This window comes from Loxodonta africana, chromosome 23 (genome assembly GCF_030014295.1).
Source record: "Loxodonta africana isolate mLoxAfr1 chromosome 23, mLoxAfr1.hap2, whole genome shotgun sequence".
NCBI lineage: Eukaryota > Metazoa > Chordata > Mammalia > Proboscidea > Elephantidae > Loxodonta > Loxodonta africana.
The window spans coordinates 75,509,593-75,529,148 of record NC_087364.1 but is presented as its reverse complement, the minus strand read 5'-3'; the positions used below and the strand labels follow the sequence as shown (position 1 = coordinate 75,529,148).

Sequence of the window (19,556 nt, the reverse complement as noted above, 5' to 3'; positions counted from 1 at the left end):
GCACCCTGCAGACACTGTGGGCGTGTCGCTCCAGGGAGCAGGGAAAGTCAGCCGACTCCCCTCCACCGCCCCGGGGAGGAGCCGCCCTTAAAGCCGCCGCCGGCGCGGAAGCCCTCCCCGCCGCCCGCCGCCCAGCTCCCCGGCACTCGGCACTCGTCCGGGTGGGAAGCTCAGAGCCCGGAGCGGCCACGAGGTGGAAGCCGGGCCCGAACCACGAGCCGAACCCGAGCCACGAGCCCAGCCCGAGCCCGAGCCACGCGGCAGCTTCCGGAGCCACAGGAGGAGCGGGAGCGCGCGAGCCATCCGCGCCCAGCCAGGCTGCGCGCCCTCCAAGGCCCGCTCTCCGAGCATGGAGATCCCACCCACCCACTTCGCAGCCTCCAGGGCGGCCTCGGTGGCGGAGAACTGCATCAACTACCAGCAAGGGACTCCCCACAAGGTGTTCCTGGTGCAGACGGTGGAACAAGCCAGCACGGAGGTGAGTGCGCCCAGGGCGCGGGCTCCGCTGGCCGGTGGCCTCCGCTCGCCCGTCTCCCCTCGCCCTGCCCCACCGCCTCCGTCCTGAAGCAGGCCGCTGGCTTCCTCCCTAGGGAAGCTAAGATTTCCACATTCCGACCTCAGGTGACAGCCCGGGGCTCTCTGTCTTCAGGGTTAGGTAGACACCAGCACAGTTTCCATGGGCAAGCACTCGGCTGGTCGGGGGTTCGAACCCACCCACCAGCTTCCGGAGAGAAAGGCCTGGTGATCTGCTCCCGTAAAGATTACAACCTTGGAAACCCTGTGGGGCAGTTCTGCTCTGTCTGGCACAGTCACGAGGAGTGTCAACTCGATGGCAGTCGGTTTGGTTTAGTTATTTTGGTGTAATATACAGGGAAATGGGAAAACGGTCTAAAAGAAGGGAAGCATTTTCCTCTTTGCCCACGTGAAATCCGTAAGAACCATTCAAAGGAATCTTAAAAGTGCTGCCACGTTTCTCATCTATTACTACAGCTGGGACCACTAAAAGCCCCCATCTTCACTGCCTAAATTTTAACACCAAGCCTTACTAGGTCCTTTCACCAAAATAAAGAGGGAAAGGAAGCAAGAGAAACTGACAACCAACGGCAGAATAAAACCACTGTGAGGTGAAGCTTCGCCTCAATCACCCACACCCCTTCGTCACCCACACCTGATGGCCACCGACTGCCTTCCGGAGCTGCGAAGGGTTATACTAAATGTTTAATGCCTCAGGAGCTTCAGTAGCTTTGTTCCCATTAGACTAACATTGGAAGGCTATGAGACTGTCCCTCATTTATCTTACATAATCTTAACCCTTTTGTGCACCAGTTATTTTCAGCTTTGAGTTTTTCGTTGATATCATGTATTTTCATTAATGGAAGCACGCTGAATAATTGAGTGCGTCTGAATTTTTGGCAGGTAGTATGGATGTTTTTTCTCGCCCCCTCCCGTACGCCCACCCTAAACGTTCACTGGTACACGTGAAGTACCACTAATTATACTCCAGAGTCCACACCGGGGTCTGCTGGTACCTACGTGTAACAGAAACTTTCAAAATTTCTGTTTTTCCTACCAAAAACTCAGACTTCCTACGATACCCTGTAAAAACAACCTGCGGCACATGCCTGTTCCTTTGGTGTCCAAGGCGGCACACACTCTCACTGTACAGCAGCCTCCTGGTAAACCGCAGAGGCTGAACAAAAGGTTCCTCCCTAGAGGGACCCACGAGCACCAAAGGGTTAACTGTGGACAGGCTGTAAGAGCTGACAGGGAACAGGTATTATGTAGTATAACACTACACAAGTAGGCATAAACTGTCTTAAAATTATAAGGCTTAAAGTGTCATTCTGCAGGTCACCTAATAAACTCGCAAAGCCAGTCCTGACCCTTCATTAAGCCTCTGCACTTGGTGGCTACTAGGCTTAACTGAACACGATTTGAAGGGTACCATGGGCTTCGTGGAAGAAACCTTTCAAAGGAGTGTCCTCTTTCTCATCATCCTTAGAATGAAACGTCTAAAAATCTCTTGTGTTGAGAATTACCAGAGATCCGGATGTTAAGATCTGATGACTGAAAAAGAGTTGTGCCCTTTTATTTGTATGCTTTCATCCCATCTTTTTGTTTTCATCCAAAATAAACCTGATAGAAAACCAAACCCATTGCCGTAGAGTTGAGTCCGATTCATAGCAACCCTACAGGACACGGCAGAACTGCCCCGTAGGGATTCCAAGAAGCAGGCTGATGGATTCGAATTGCTAACCTTTTGGTTAGCAACCAAGCTCTTAACCACTGAGCCACCACCAGGGTTAGAGGACCGGCTGAATTAGATATTACATACATGGTGATTGTCTTTTTCAAGGTCTAAGGCTGCAATCTCTTACCCACACCAGCCAGCCCCCCAACCAGATGAGAATGCGTTCTTCTAACAAAGAATTGAGTTATCGCTATAATGCTTTCTTCTCTCCACCACATTTTAACTGTAGGACATTCCAGGAAGAGGACACAAGTATCGCCTTAAGTTTTCTGTGGAAGAAATTATCCAAAAAGTAAGTGAAGCGTTCTTTAGTAGTAAATAAAATCTGATTCTGAATATTCCAGATGATTCTAGCTGATCAAGTCAGAGGATTAATTTTTTTTTTTTTAAGTTGATGTGAAATCCTTGGTTCTGATAAAATACTGTCCAAATGGGTAAGGCATACAAGGGTCGGTTTTTATACTATCTTCGTGTCTTCCAAGGTCCATGAAGTAGTCTGTTGTGCTATTTAGAAAATAGATTCTACACTTCGGTTCAATTAAATTTCCTTTAAAAAGATGACATACTCACAGGGCAGTCTGAACTTACGCCCCATATGAACAGGTGAAGTAATTTACTTTTCAGTCACGATCACTTTCATTTATCTGTATATCTCATTCTGCTTTGGATTGAGCGTTTAAAGAAAGTAGGTGCTTTCAGATATTCGGGAGCAATAGAATGGCCAACTGGTGCCCCCATTCAATAGAAGGGCCGGAAACATTTTTAAATTATGCACCTTTCAGATTAATTCATGAGACAGATTGAAGAGCAAGGAACTGTAATTTGTACTATAACCATTTTGAAATTAAAAAAAGCTTGGCCTTTTGTTGAGCATAATTCAGAAGACATCAGGCTAACATAAGGGGATTCATTAAAAGGCATTGGAGCTGTTAGGGCAGACGCCTTTACAACGCGTAACTCAATGCTACAGTCTTCTAGGTACGCATTGCTGTATCCGGATTTGAGAAAATTTCTGTACTTTTGGGAGCAGAGAGTAAGCGTAATGGAAAGGCTTAAAAAGTAACCAGCATCTGCAGTAGGTAAATATAAACAGACTAAAATGTGGTCTCACAAATGGACACCCCATTAATACTGAAATATATTCAAAGTTATAAGATGTATTTACAAGTTGTGAGACTTTCTAAAAGTTTCTTTTTTAGGATACTAAAAGGATCTCTCTGGAAATTCACTAGGTCAGTTCCAATGACACACCTCTGGAAAAAGTCAGGTCTGAAGCAACGTCAGGGCTCAGTGCTTTAAATCTTCCATCTCAAAGAACCACAATCTAGATGTAAGGATCTTTTGTAAAAATGTTTCAAACAGCAAATTACAGTGAACTGCACGGCTGAAGTACTTTACCCTCCAGTGGGACAAGACACTGCACCAGAAGTCAACTTCACATTTGAAGGAGAGATTGAGAAGAACCCAGATGAAGAGGATAATGCGTTTTATCAAAGGCTCAAGGCCATGAAGGAACCACTAGAAGCACAAAATATTCCAGGTATATAAATATGACCTGGAAAAAATGTCTTTTCCCAACTTTAAGATCTCAATTATCTAAGCTCAAAATTGTTAGATATTAACATTATGTTGGAAATATACTGGTTTTTGCAAAGTTTCATTAGCAATCTAACCCAAGAAGAAAAAAAGAGGCTTTGGAACCTTAGAGCTCCATGGCTTAGTGAAGTTGTTTTTTTTTTTGCACACATTTGAAGGAAGCTAAGACATGACTCAGAATTTAGATTTGTTAAGGCTAATACTGAATATATAAAATAACTACATTATTTAATACTAATGTAAATGTTTCTCCTCCAGACAGTTTTGGAAATGTAGCTCCAGAAATGAAGCCAGTTCGACATTTGGCCTGGGTTGCCTGTGGTTACATAATATGGCAGAACTCTACTGAAAATACGTGGTATAAAATGGTAAAAATTCAGACTGTCAAGCAAGTGGTAAGTAATTTCCATAAAATACACTACTAACAGGACTAATATTTACTGAGAGTATTGTAATTGATGTAGTGCCCTTTCAGTCATTTTGTATTTAAAATCGTGAACCTGACATTTTAAAGGAGAGGTCAGTTACAGTCAGGGCCAGAGAAAGTGAACAGCTGCGGGAAGAGGCCAGAGCAACAGCAGCTGGTCCAGAAAGTCGCCTGGTTTAGCTGAGTGAGATACAACAAAAGGCCTCATCTGCCTCCAGTTGGCCTTCCTAATTACTGAGCTGGGCTGGTCAGCATTCCCTGGGCACAAACTGACCACACAGAATGGTAGCAAGGGTCAGCATTCCCTGGGCACAAACTGACCACACAGAATGGTAGCAAGGGTCAGCATTCCCTGGGCACAAACTGACCACACAGAATGGTAGCAAGGGTCAGCATTCCCTGGGCACAAACTGACCACACAGAATGGTAGCAAGGCAAAACCAGGGATTTTCCGCTCGGCAAGTTAGATCTGACTGCGCTGCTCTGCTCCCTCTGCTGGAGGAGAAAGGTCTGGCGAGCTCTTCAGGAGTTGAGGTAGGACAGAGACGCCAAGGTGCCCTCAAAGACTTCTGACAGTGTGCCCCACCTTCCATCAGCTCTGCAGGCTAATGAGGGCCGCACAACTGAAGCTGGTTATTAGGTGTTAATTTAGATTGTACTTCTTGGGTTTTTGTTCCTTTTTGCCTTTTCTTGCAATTTCAACAGATGAACTCAAGTTATAATCTGGCATTCAGGTTTTGTGCTCAGCTTGATGCAGATTGCTTCCTTTAGCAACTGGAGTTTTGTGTTCACTGTGTTTTGTGAAGCCTGCTGTGTCTCCAGAACAGTTTCACTACTCTTGCCTTAGCTTGCTGTACACAGTTTTCTTTTTATAACTCATTTAGTCATAATTTGTAAGCTTATATCTTACTTGTTCCTAGGTTTTTATTTTCTTAAATCTGATAGGATGACTACTTAAAAACTGCTTCTCTTATACCTTAAAGAGACAAGAATTCTTTGATTCTTGCTTTCTTAAGCAGTAGAAAAGAAAACAAACAAGAAAACATTCCAACTAGTATCTAATGCAAATCAAGAAAAATGGAGTGCAGAGAAACCACACTCTTAGTCAGGTCCTTAACAGAAAAGGACTTTTCCAGGTGACTTGTTTCGGCTTGTTGGCAACACACTGCCAAGGCAGCTGGAGCACTGTTCTCCCCAGGCTTTTGTAACCATGAGCTGATCCCTATAGGCCAGGGGAGGGCAGGATGTCCAATTAGAGCACTCGGAGTGGTGCCAGATACCTACCATAAATACTGTGACAACTGTTTGAGAAATAGGGCCTTTTTTCTAACGCATTTTCATGTAACATTACATCATTCCTATAGGGGAGGGAAAACTGAGATGTAACTATTTAAGGGGTACTGAGTTTCTGTTTTGGGGGCCCTAAAAAAAAAATTTATTTATTTATTTTTTTTTTTAGTGGCACAGTGGTTAAGAGCTCGGCTGCTAACCAAATAGTCAGCAGTTCAAATCCACCAGCCGCTCCTTGAAAACTATGGGGCAGTTCTACTCTGTCTGGTCTGGTTTTTTTGGGGGAGGGGTTGGGGGTGTATTATAGGGGTACTGAGACCTCAACTGAGTAACTGGTCTAGGTAACAGAAGCCATAAAACCATAATCATGATTTTCAATCCACGTTTTTAGCAAAGTATGCACAAGACAGTGCTAGTAGTTTTATGAAAAAAAGTCCTGTTAACACCTCAACAGAGGGATTTAACGGGTCTCCACTGGCCTCTGTCAATACGAAAAAACCCCACTGCTTCAGGGCATATATGTTACATATCTTTACCTATTATTAAGATCCAACATGTACGAAACCTGACTGGTTTTTATACCAATCCTAAAGGACGTTCTTTGCTGATACATTCAAAGAAAAGATTATTTCTCCTTGTAAGGAGAGAAAAGTACACTTTAAAACAGTACTTTATCTGACCCTGGGGCCACGTTTAGAATCACTGTTAACCAAGGGAGCCTCAGGAGCTTGGGCTGCCCCTTGGAGTCTAGGAATTGTTTCAACACATGGATTACAAACCTTAAAGAGCCTTGCGTAAGCACAGCAAAGCTCTGATCGTCATGGTTTTCAACTACGCAGGCACTGTATTTCTGTGTATCTGATGGTGTAACTTTACTTCCTAAGCACTAAGCAATACAGACCAAGGTTTTGCTTTAATTACATTATCAGAGAACTACATTTACCACCTCTTGCTATTTTAAGTTTCCTAAAGAAAATTTCTATTATACAATTTGTTTCCTTTCATGTAAACACTTACACACTGCTTTTCTGAACAGTGGGAAGAGTAAGAGTTGTTTAATGACAGATGGTACCGTAATGCTCCTAAGGAGCTGCCCCAATAAACCTGGACACTAAAACCAAAAGGGGAAAACACCATCTTTAAATAGAAAATGAAAAATCATGATTTCAAAATCTAATTTGGAAGAATATTTAGTATAGAATGGTTTATCTCTCAAGCTAAATGTTATGACATTCGATATTTATTTTTACCTAAATATAATCATCTACTAATGAAAGCTGATTTTAAAAATTAAAATGCCGTTCATTTTTGCCAATGATGTTAAGTTTCAAACGCCAGGTTCTTATTTTTGTCCTAGCAAAGAAATGACGACTTTATCGAATTAGACTACACCATCCTGCTCCATGACATTGCCTCTCAGGTAAGTACCACTTATCTTTATCTGATACCACGCTGAAAACTGAGCCAAGTTTTACGGCCACAGTATACTTTATTAATTTTGACTTTAAATCACAGCTCATGTAAGTTCAGATAGGCACTAGGCTGAAGTATTTATACTTGTAGCCATTTAACTTGTTTTGTGCTTCTCTTTATGAGAACTGTTTGCCTCTAACAAACACAAACAAACCCAGCTGTATGTCTGTAAATGTTTTCTGAGTTTGATCATGGCATTAGTTTTCTCTACTTGCAGGAGATGACTCCCTGGCAGATGCAAGTTCTCTGGCACCCACAGTATGGCACCAAAGTAAAGCACAACAGCCGTCTGCCGAGAGAGGCACAACTGGAATAAACCGAGACCTAAAGCCGGGACGGAGCATAAACGCGCACCAGAGACGTCTGTGCCAGTCTCTGTTGGCACCCAGTTTCAGGACCAACCCAATTCAATCCAAAAGTGTCCTCTGTATCAGTGTCTCGACTACAGACCTATACAGATTCCATAATGAAAAGTGTCACCGTGTAAAGACACCTTAATAACAATATAGACCATAATAAAGAGCTTCAATCCCAGCCTCATAATTATATTTAATTATATTGCATACTTACGGGAAAGGGGCAGTGATGGTCTCTCTAAAGGCAACCTTGGGCTTTCCCGTGATACAAGGGCAGCCATATTCTCTTTCCATTCTCTAAAAAAAGTGGGATGAGGAGGGAAACAGGAAGGTAAGTCAGTTTTCCCCATAAAGATATGTAATAAAATCTTAATTTTTATTCCCTTACTAAGGCAGAAGTGGAGCCCTGGTGGTATAGTGGTTAAGCATTTGGCTGCTAATCAAAGGGACAGCAATTCCAATCCACCAGCCGCTCCTTGGAAACCCTATGGAGCAGCTCTACTCTGTCCTATGGGGGTGCTAGGGGTCAGAATCGACTCGATGGCAGTGGGTTTGGTTAGGCAGAATTTGCTAATTTTTATACATACTAAACTGACATTTACCAGGACTTAACCAATCTTTTTTTCACAAGCAATATAAATTAATGCAATAAATAAATTTTTAATACATTTAAATTTAAAAAACTGGAAAAAAAAATCCTAAGCATTTTAAATACCTTAGGGGCATTCATTTAAATATAATAGATAAGCAAACTATAAATCCTAAATCATTTAAGCATCTTATAAGGATTAAGATACATGGTAATTAAACAATGCAAACTGCATTTACAGATTTTTATATAAATGGTTTGTAATTTAGGCTGGCTGATGCACACTTCCTCCAAATAAGCCACCCACTAAACTTTACTGCTGCTCTGTTATTACATATTCACGGGGATAATACGGGACTCTATCATGACAGCTTTTCTACCATCTTGACTTCAAAGACAGGATCGTAACGGTGTTTTTCAGTAAGTGATATACCTCCTGTATTTATTCAGACTCTAGCGTAGGCCCCACCCACTCTCTGTATCGTAACACTTTTCAGGCGTTGGCAAGACAGGGGGACAGGCGAGAAACGGCCTGAAGAGCAGGGACAGCAGCGTGCTTGCTTTCTCAGCAGGGTTCTCTCTGCAGGTTGTTTCCCTAAGGCTGGGACTGGGGGTGGATCGGTGGCCCTACTGCAGATACCCTGAGCCTTGATTCTAGAAGTCCTCAATATTTGACAAATAAAAAAAAAAAAGAGGTTTAGAAATCAAAGATAATTCATTAACACATAGCGGAGAAGGCTATTCACCATAAACAAACCGGAGTGAGGCAGGGAAGAATCACCGCTGGTTTGGTCGTAAGACTTAGAATTGTTGACATTGAACAAAACACAGACAGAAATACATCGAATTCAATTTAGCTTCCTCGTTAGTCATTACCTGAGCATAGATTTCCAGGTGTAATTCCCCCATTCCAGACACAACCGTCTCTTTGCTCTCAGTGTCAAAGTGGACTCTAAATGTGGGATCTTCTCTTGTGAACCGGCTAATACCTTTTGAAAATTTTTCTAGATCATTCTTTTTGAAAAAGAGGAAAATCATGAACACTTTATTAAGCATGATAAGCAATTAAATTTTTGAAAGAACTTTACTGAATTAAATTGAAATACACCAGCAGTTAAAAAGGAAAAATAATCCACACCCACTTCCAAGGACTGCTTCCTATGTGAACTTGGATGCCGCACAGGCAAGAGAACAGGAAATATTTAGCTAATAAAGACTTCTTTCCATACTGAGATGGGCAACAAGAGACCAAAGCTGAGCTCTGTGCCCTTTTCCTATTACACTAACAAAAAAAATGCTCATTTCTGGTTGAAAATAAAGTGGAAGGTGGAATGTGAGCTACATTTTAGAAATCCTATATATAAACATAACCAAAGGAACTAGTGGTTTACCAGAATTCTACTGTAGATTCGAGCAGGATGGTTAGGACCAACGGTGAGGCAGACGCCACAGTGAGACCTCTCCCTGGCAAACCATCTGCCTGGATGTAATATGATGCGTCTTTAAAATACCTAAATGCAGTTCTATACGTGGTAGGCGGAATCACAGTCCTCCAAAGCAGATACTGTTAAGGGCCGAGCTGTGTTCCCCCAAGAGACATGCTGAAGCCCTAACCCTCGGGACCGGGAAACAGGGACTTTGTGGATCTAATTAGCCCACATGAGGTCATACTGCAGTAGGGTGACCCTAATCCAATGTGACTGGTACCCTTAAAAAAAGAGAAGAGACACATAAACACAGAGGAAAGAGAGCCATGTGAAGACAGAGGCAGAGAGACTAGGTGAGGCTGCCGCACAGTAAGCAACACAGAAGCGTGGGAGAGACAAGGAAGCATATCCCCCAGAGCACCCAGAGAGAAAAAGCGTCACCCTGCAGACGACACCCTGAGTCTGCACTACCAGCCTCCGGCCCTGTGAGACGATAAATTCCTGGTGTTTAAAACCACACAGTTTGTGGCAATTTGTTACAACAGCCTTAGCAAACTAATACCAGACACATTTAAAGTTTTTAATGTATAAACAACCCCAAGCAGAAAACAAAACACCTTCAGGATACTGACGCATTTGATTACTCTCCATTATCGTGGACCACCAACAGTTAAATGTACCAAACAATCTCTAGATTTAGGAACAAAGAAGTATATAACTTCTTATCCTGCTTATTTCCAAGAGGAAAAAGCAAGCAATTTAGGAGCAGGCTTGGAACAATCGCACTATAGCATCTTACTGGGATTGGGTGTGAGGCTCACCTTCCCTCAAATCTGAGGAAGACGGAGTGATGCAATATTTCTACTCTATGAGAAGGAAGGGTCTGGAAAATCTTAAGATTCCTCAGGATTACATAGTAGCTGTTAGTAATGAATTCCAGATGACAATAAATCAGAATGCGTTTTGCAAATGGTAGTTCCCAGGTCACAGAGTGTTCACTCAACGCACACGTGAACCAATTTCAACACACCATGTTAACGTGACTGCTATGAATGTCAACGCAACTTGAGAACTAAACAATTACGGTTCAATAGCAGGACTAATTCAAATGGCAAGTAATGTGAAGGCAGAATCTATTCAAGGCCATTCTGGCTTTGTAAGAAGCTAATGACATCACACCCAATTACAGAATAACTACTTTAAAGCGAGAAAAACAGCTTTGTTTGCAGGCTTTCCACTTTATAACCAGATATTTACTTCATAATTGGGAGATACATCATAACCCATGGGGCAGTTAGTCCATGCGGAATTCTAACATACTTTATACACCATACACCATAACTTAGGACAAGTGTCCTCCTCTCCTATCCCTTTACAATCTGAATCCAGAAGTTACCTATACCACTCTGATGTAGGAAAGAAGTAAAAAGCAGAGTCTGGTGAATATTTTAATGCCATTAATTTCTTCAAATACACTGAGGAGTTATTAGTAGGAATAGATTGATAAATTTAAAAAGGTGATCTCGGTACCAACTGAGAAAATAGACTGTGAGATGGCTGTTATCACAAGGTACCACATGCATCACGGAGGCAGAGGAGAAAGAGCCCAGGTGTTTCCTGTGATTTACTGAGCCACAAATCAGACCCCTACCTTGTTAGAAGGCTTCATTGCTATTGAAATGACAGGATCAGGAACATGAATTGACTCCTAAAATATTTTTGAAAAGAACAGAGAATTCAAATACAATACTGTATGGGTCAGGGATGGATTGATTTTGGCATTGTACTTTAAACAGAACAAAGGACAAACATAAGCCAACGTCTTTAGGCTGGACAATATATATCTTGGTCTGTTTTGCATTAAACACACAGTTGTCTACTTACATAATTCTCCTCCCCCCAAAAAATAACCAAACCCAAAATAATTTCTCTGTTTGTTCCCTTTTTAAGGCCCTGAAGTTTACTGATACTGTCAGTTTAACACAGTCTCTATGGGGGATCCAAATGCGGAGACATGCAGTTCTTATAGGCTAACGTTGACATCTGCTGTGGTCACCATCTGACGAGTCTGTTTATTTAATCAAAATATACCAGGATCACTGACGACAGAAACAGGGAAGGGGCACTGGAGTACACACATGATTCCTCATTTAATCATCATGGCTGTCACAGGCAGGTACTATCAACCTCATTTTACAAATAAAAGAAGATACACTAGCTCGGCCAAGGGTCAGCAGTTAGTGTGAGGCCGAGGTGAGACCAAGCTGGGACTATCTGCTTCAAAGCCTGAGCACTTTCCACGACCTCCAGTCCCTTCACATTGCCAAGGCCAAGTATCTGGAGACAGCCTTATCAATAATACTTACAAAACATTCCCCTTACCAAGATTCCAAACCAAATTGTACCAATATCTTTATGGGTTTTTTGTACTGTCTTCAATCAATCAGTGTTCCTCTGTTAGGGCTGGACCAGCTCTTATATAAAAGCCCCCTTACAAATTCCTCTACCGGAAACTACCCCTCCCCTTGTGTACCCTCTTTTCTGAATTTACGAGAGGGGCCACTCTCAGAACAGATGATCGCACGGTAGTTTATTCTCTCCAGGAGGAGAAACTCAACAGGGAAGTGAGTGACAGGGATTCAAAGGCTGGAGCTTCTGAAGCTGCCTCTTCCCCTCAGGATCCTTCAGTGATGAAAAGGGGCCTCTGGCTTCCAGAGCGGAAAGGACTGGCTGTCTACTTCTGCAGGGGAAAGAAAGGACTGGCTGTCGACTTCTGCAGGGGAAAGAAAGGACTGGCTGTCGACTTCTGTAGGGGAAATAAAGGACTGGCTGTCTACTTCTGAAGGGGAAAGAAATGACTGGCTGTCTACTTCTACACGGGAAAGAAAGGACTGGCTGTCTACTTCTGAAGGGGAAAGAAAGGACTGGCTGTCTACTTCTGAAGGGGAAAGAAAGGACTGGCTGTCTACTTCTGAAGGGGAAAGAAAGGACTGGCTATCTACTTCTGAAAGATCATGGCTACTGAAAACCTTGTGGAGCACAGGCCTACTCTGAAACACATGAGGTTGCCATGAGTTGCAGTTGATTCGATGGCTACTGGCTGGATTTGTTCTGGTTTCCCAGAGGGCAGGCTATATGCGATAAGTCAGGCGGACCAGCTGCGTCTTGCGTCCCTAGTGTGATAGGTTCTGTTACGCCCGAGTCTAGTCTTAGAATCACAGTCTCGTCTCACAATTCTCCAGGGAGTTGAAGCAGCACTCCTTTGGGACAACCCTGGAGATGGGGCAGCAATTTGAGACCCCCCCAGTGGGGAGGCAGACCACAGGATGTGGAGCTGGGGATACACAGCCCAGTGTACCTACACGTGAAGATTTCCCACACACCAAACCTCGGAGGACTATGGAATATTTTACTAGGCAACATCAGGAAAGTTAGTGTACACAGAGCACTTGGCTAACTGGCACTCAAAGAGCCACAGCCGGCCCATATCTGATGTCTGTGGCATCAGTAAAACTTCTGTGGTGCTTTCCTGAAGTACTAAATGCACTACAAAAAAAAACAGGCTTCTGAAAATCAGATGATAAACAGCTTAGAAAGCAAATGACTCACCATAGAAAGGCTGCTGTTGTCTTTGTTTGTGAACGTGTCCCCACTAGCACAGTCAATGCCAAACAGTGCACAGATGTCTCCAGCATACACTTCCTCAACATCCTAAAGAAAGAACCCAAGCAACAAACCTGAGAGTGATACAAATCAAACAGGGTAATGGAATGGTAACTGCACGATACACATCCTTTACACAAACAAACATGGCAAGATCTTGCACAGAGAATCCTACGAAGGATGAACTAGACAGAATCAATACACCAACCATCAACCGTGCCAAGGCGTATTTTAAAGAGGGTCCTACTTAAACCACACCTCAGTAGACAAGATTTTACTTTAAATGAGGAACTCGGAGCATCTGTAGTACTGACAGAGTCTCACGGTTCTAAAGTTATTTCTATGGATTAAAAGCACGCTCTGTTTACATTACTACAGTCAGGAGCGTGAGAAGGGTATGACAGAAACATCCAAGGGAAAAATGCAAAGGAAGTTTTCAGAACAAAGACAGGAGAACAGAGCTCATTGTACTTAAAATAATCTTAACTTTCCACAGATGGAAGGAGTCAAAAAAACACAGGAAACCCAAGAACAAAGCACTGGTGCCTCCAAGCTTCCGAGATGTTGTCCTTTTATACTGTCAGTCATCCGTAACAGCAGTGGCTGTCAGAGGGCGTGCCTGTGTGCATGCTGCACACTCTAACATCTGCACAGCTGTGCACATCCAGCTTCTGGCTCAGGAAACAGGTGGAAATTACTCCTCCCTCTACTCTGCCCCCTGCTGCCGGTATCATAAAACAGCAACGCTCACTGTCCCATTTTGAAAAAACTTATTATTCACCTTTCAGGAGAGAGAACAGCCACCAAAAATTTCTGAGTTAAGATTTTGCTTAGACTGATATATTTCTACAGGAATACTGACCTCAATTAGGAAAGGGTTGGAGTAGGGCCACGCATACTCAGTGATCCTGCCAAGGCCTAACCTGAAGGACCACAGGCAGTCAGGGCTGATTCAGGGCTAACTCAAAATCTCAAGCCACAGGCCAGACCAGACCTTAAGGAGTTTTAAATCTTTAAATGGATTCTGGCACTAATGTAGCCTCCAGAGGGTTCTACAAGACGAATAAAATCTCTAGGGTTATACAGGACTTTCACACCTGCCTTATTTCAGGTTCAATGAAAGTAGGAAGGTAGGAAATTAGTGTCAATTTATTACTCTCACCGTTGAGAACCACGATTCCACTGTCCTAAACATCTACCACACTCTCTGTAACAAGAGCTCTTGAGGAAAGTGTCGAATAGCGTTGAGTCTCAGGGCTGTTTCTTCTCCTTAACCTTGGCACTTGAGGGAATCTAGCCAACTTACAACCAGTGGTCTAAAATATGTTCTTAACATCTGCTCATGGGGCCTACAGTAAAATGTAGGTCGGAGCTGCTTCAGTAAGAACGAAGAGGTTAGGAGAACACTCGAGTTCAACCAGAAGGAATTCTCTGGTGGGGCTCAGGACCACATTACAGATTTCCAGTCTCAGAACGAGGACCGGTACTTGCCTCCATCATGTCAGCGTGCATGCGAGCCAGGCGCTGCACCCGCACTTTCTTTCTTGTCCTCGTGTTGTAGATGGTGTCACCCTTCTTCAACTCTCCCTGATAGTTACGAACATACGTCAACTGCCCAAACCGACCTGCCTGTAAGTCAAGATTGGGCCAGGGCGGGAAGAATAAAAAAGAAACACAAGAACCAAAAATTAGGAGGAAAACATCACGACTATTCCCAAACACCCCTTCCGATTTTAGTAGTCCACCTCATGTGTATGCTTTATTCATAAACTACCTTTAGTACTAGCTAGGAATACAGACAAGATAAAGATGCCGATTCTATCTTTTTGGTATCACAATCCAAGATACTCCTGCTCCCTCTGAAATGAAAGTTCTTAGAAAAAATTTTAAAGATTATTTTTATACAGTAAGGATGTATGTTTTTACCTTCAGGTATTTTGTGACTTCAATTTAATACAGGAAGATATAAAACAAAAATTAGATATAATTATTGGAACCCACACCCATTGCTGTCGAGTCCATTCCAACTCATAGAGACCCTGTTAGACATAGTAGAACTGCCCTCCCCGCCCATAGGGTTTCCATGGAGCGGTTGGTGGATTCGAACTGCCAACCTTTTGGATAGCAGCTGAGCTCTTAACCACTGCACCACCAGGGCTCCAAGTGTTGGAAGGACAACAAAAATACCATGTGAAAAATGGTAAGACCGTGCTATATATCGAAAACAACATTTGGTAACTGCTTGTAAAAAAAAAAAAAAAAAATAGCTTGTAAAACTATTGTTAAATAAGAGTTCTAATAAGTGGCTCAACATAAAAGGAGTAATCAAGGATCAATCTTCTGAAATACCAACACCAGCCAATTAGATACACTTCTTCAAAGATGCCAGTTCTTCTCATGTTAATTTATGTGTCTAACAGAACAGCAATCAAAACCCCAAAAGGAATTTTTAAACACTTCATAATTTTAAAACCCATTTAGAAGAATAGGTAAAAATAGAAATTACTGAAAAACGATAGTAATGAAAGAAACCAACCCTAAATGATACACAAACATTAAATGCTCGAAAATTTTAAAAGTACAGAATGAACACAAAATAGACTGAACAGCCCTCAGAGCATATTATAAATACCTAAAACATAAACACATTTGCCAAAAGACAGTACAGGTGGAATCACAAACCAGTGGGAAGTACAGGATTGTCTAATCGCTGATCACCGGGCAACTTGTTTTCTATTTGGAGGCAGAAGGAGTAAATTTAGATCCTACTTCACAGCATACGCTAAAATAAATTCCAGTTGGATTAATGATTAAAAAAAAAAAAAACCAACAGAGAAAAACTATGAGAAACAGAAGTAAATATTTACTAAGAATACAGAAAGAAGAGGATTTCTGTGGCTAAAAATGAGAGAATAACTAAAGACAAAAACAAATGACTAAAGATAAAAATGAGTATAAAACTATAAACTGCTGATTGTTTAAAAACTATTAGAGAAAGCTTGTGCAAACAAATAAGTAACACGCTTTGACAGAAATAAATTAAAAAGAGAAATAGACAATTACAAAAGAAATACACCTGCATAATATACGGAACACATTCTGTCATGAGGAGTTAAAATGAAATACCACTTTTCATTTATTAAATCAGTAGTTATTTTGAGATGATGATTCCCAATGCTGATAAAAACTGACTGAAATAATTACATCTATTAATTCTGAGACTATGAAAGCAATCTGGCAATACAAACCGTTAAATGTTAAAATATTCCATACTTTTAACTCAAAAGTCACTATTCTGGGAATTTATCCAAAGACAATATTCTTAAATACGTATTTTTTAAAGTTTTATGTGTAAAAATTTTCACTGCATTGTTACTTATAATTTTTAACTTAAAAATCCTTTTTGGTCATTATAAAGGTTATAAGAAGCATACTGTAAAAGAACTTTTTTAAAGGAGGAAAAGGCCAAAAAATACAATCCCACCCCAGAACACCTTCAACTTTTCCACCTTTTTTCACACTTAAAATATCACGAACAAAAGCAATAACACCCAGTAGCAAACAAGCACACTCAGCACCCAAATCTTGATTACTAATACCATTCTCTAATACAAGAAACCACAAAAAATCCTATTGCCATCAGTCTATTTTTCTCACACTAACCCTACAGGACAGAATAGAACTGCCCCATGGGTCTCCTGGGCTGTAATCCTTACGAATGCACACTGCCACATCTTTCTCCCATGCAGTGGATGGTGGACCTTTCAGTCAGCAGCTGAGCACTTAACCACTGCATCACCAGGGCTCCTTAAAGAAATGGCGGATTCTAGGGCTGGGCAGGGAATATACAAGGTGAGTTCGAACATCTTGTTGGGAAGATATCAAAGGGACTCAGGAGCCAAATGAAAGAGCTCCCAATGGCCAAACCTGGCCAATCTGAGCAGCGGAATAAATAGCATAATACTGGATTAAAACCCAAAGTATAAAATAAATATCCATGAGTCCTCACTGATATAAATAACCTATAAAAAGAGAGAAAATCAAAATGATTTGATTAAAAAAAAAAACCAACTCACTGCTGTCAACTGCGACACATAGTGACTCTGTAGGAGAGAGTACAACTTCCCCAAAGGGTTTCTAAGGTTATAAGTCTTGATGGAAGCAAACTGCCACATCCTTCTCCGGCTGAGCTGCCCGTGGGTTTGAACAGCCAGCCCTTCGGTTAGCAGCCGAGCATCTAACCACTGTACCACCAGGGCGCCTATAAATCTGATATGGGTTTAGTACCCAGAATATATAAAGAACTTGTACAACTCACAAAAAGACAAACTACCCAACCGAGAAAACGAGCAAAGGACCTGAATAGATATTTCTTCAAAGAAGATACACAATGGCCAATGACCACCTGAAAAAATGCTAAACATCATTAGTCATTAGGGAAATGCAAATCAAAACCACAGTGAGATACCACTTCACACCCAAAACAAAAGAAAAAATAACAAGTGTTGGTGGGAATGTGGAGAATTTGGAACCCTCGTTGTTGATGGGAATGTAAAATGGTACAACCGCTGTGGAAAAGTTTAGCAGTTGTTTAAAAAGTTAAACCTAGAATTACCTATGACGTAGCAATTCCACTCGGTAGTATATACCCAGAAGAACTGAAAGCAGATACTTCTACACCAATGTTCACTGCAGCACTATTCTCAACAGCCAAAAGCTGGAAACAACCCAAGCGCTCCTCAACACGAGTGGATAAATAAAATGTGGTACACACTTACAATGGACAATTATTCATCCATAAAGAAAAATGAAGTTCTGGTAGATGCTTACAACACAGATGAACGCTGAAAACATGATGCTGAGTGGAATTAGTCAGACATAAAAGGACAAGTATTGTATGAGTCCACTTACATGAAATACCTACAACAGAAATGCACAGAGACCAAAGTAGGTGAGTGTTTGCCAGGGGCTGCGGGAAGGTGAAATGTGGCATTACCGCTCTGTGGGCACCGAGCTTCTGCCTGGGGCAACGGAACAGACAGCCACCACTCTGTGGGCACCGAGCTTCTGCCTGGGGCAACGGAACAGACAGCCACCGCTCTGTGGGCACCGAGCTTCTGCCTGGGGCAATGGAACAGACAGCCACCGCTCTGTGGGCACTGAGCTTGTCTGGGGCAATGGAACAGACACCTACCGCTCTGTGGGCACCGAGCTTCTGTCTGGGGCAATGGAACAGACACCTACCGCTCTGTGGGCACTGAGCTTCTGTCTGGGGCAATGGAACAGACAGCGGTGACGGCTGCACGTTATGAATGTAACTGATGTCACTGAATTGTACACTTAAAACTGGTTAAAATGGCAAATGGATGCTACACATATTTTAACACAATAAAAAAATGTATTAAGGTCATTTCAACATAATTTTAAAAGTCGGAATAACATTCTACTGTAGGAACGTACCTCAGCTTATTTAACCCAACTAATTCAGGGGTATTGACAGCTGTGTGTGAGATTTCACGTTTATAAGCCCAGACAAGACGAGCAAACTGAAGCCAACCTTAGAGCATTGGCTTGAGACACATTTCTAGAAGTGGCCCTGATGTGGCTGTAACAGTGATAACCTGAAAACAACTTAAGTGTCCGACACCTAGGAAAGTGTTAGTAAATCATGACACATCTATTTGATGGACTATTATGATATCAGTGAAAACAGTTAGGCCATTTACAAAAACATGGACCATATCCGCTGTGATGCTGAGTGAAAAGAACACGAAAAAACTACACAGGCAGTATGATTTAAGGAAATATTTATACTTCAAAACCGCAAAGAGAAGAGGCTGGAAGGACGTGCAGCTGATAACGGGGAACCATACCCTGAGGGTTTTGACGCAGGAACTCTATCTGTCCTTTCCACTCTTCCTATTCTCCAAATCTTTCATCAGGGGCACGGAATCATTTGTAACAGGAGTAAATTCTAAAATAAAGCTTCCAGTTACAGACGTTACATGTACTAAAAGGCAACCTACCTCCAGTTTAAAAGCCAGGCCTACAAACGGGTGGGAGTTGTCTCTTTTGGAGTTCATCAAGATTTTGGTTTTCTCTTTTGAGTCACTTAAAATAAATGAAATATAAACTTATGAGATACAGTATCTGATATTTCTTTTACATCAATTTATTTCATCAAAGAGTAAGATCTGAGAAAATGTGCTAAACATTTTTGACTCCATGCAAGTAAAGTTTCCTGAAAGAGATGGGTAAGAAGTTGTTCTCGGCGATTTGCTACTAGATACTGACAGGCTCAGTGAGGGACAACCAGAGAACTGGTCTGGTAGAGAAGGAGAAAATGGTCAGTGAGAGCTAAAAAGGTCTGCATATTAAAGCTTTTTTTTTTAAATACTACTAAAAATAGCTGGTTCCAAATGAAAAAATTTTCTAATGATAGAATCCTGGAGAGATAATAAAACAAATCATACTCTAAACCCAC

The 19,556-nt window shown here is 42.0% G+C and overlaps 2 protein-coding genes across 3 annotated transcripts in view; one reads left to right on the top strand and one right to left on the bottom strand.

The window, feature by feature from the left end:
• The window catches only part of GFM1 (G elongation factor mitochondrial 1), a 50,701-nt gene that overhangs the window by 19,557 nt on the left and 11,588 nt on the right, over positions 1-19,556 (bottom strand). For both annotated transcript variants that reach the window (XM_064275644.1, XM_064275646.1), the window contains exons 8-13: positions 19,099-19,183; positions 14,564-14,701; positions 13,019-13,120; positions 11,061-11,117; positions 8,859-8,996; positions 7,608-7,690 (exon numbers count right to left, since the gene is read on the bottom strand). In XM_064275644.1, coding sequence (XP_064131714.1) covers positions 7,608-7,690; positions 8,859-8,996; positions 11,061-11,117; positions 13,019-13,120; positions 14,564-14,701; positions 19,099-19,183 — 603 coding nt within the window. The remainder of the gene's footprint in view (positions 1-7,607; positions 7,691-8,858; positions 8,997-11,060; positions 11,118-13,018; positions 13,121-14,563; positions 14,702-19,098; positions 19,184-19,556) is intronic.
• Positions 151-7,571, top strand: LXN (latexin). Its single transcript, XM_003416129.4, has 6 exons — positions 151-478; positions 2,481-2,543; positions 3,614-3,791; positions 4,106-4,242; positions 6,922-6,984; positions 7,255-7,571. Exons 1-6 carry the CDS (start codon positions 350-352, stop codon positions 7,351-7,353), a joined length of 669 nt encoding a protein of 222 aa, XP_003416177.1. The 5' UTR covers positions 151-349; the 3' UTR covers positions 7,354-7,571.

Bases quoted from the DNA above. Each gene is read 5' to 3' on its own strand.
- LXN (XM_003416129.4), top strand. From the start codon at position 350: ATGGAGATCCCACCCACCCACTTCGCAGCCTCCAGGGCGGCCTCGGTG. The intron at 479-2,480 runs GTGAGTGCGCCC...TTTTAACTGTAG, and splicing joins TGGAACAAGCCAGCACGGAG to GACATTCCAGGAAGAGGACA. The intron at 2,544-3,613 runs GTAAGTGAAGCG...TGTTTCAAACAG, and splicing joins TGGAAGAAATTATCCAAAAA to CAAATTACAGTGAACTGCAC.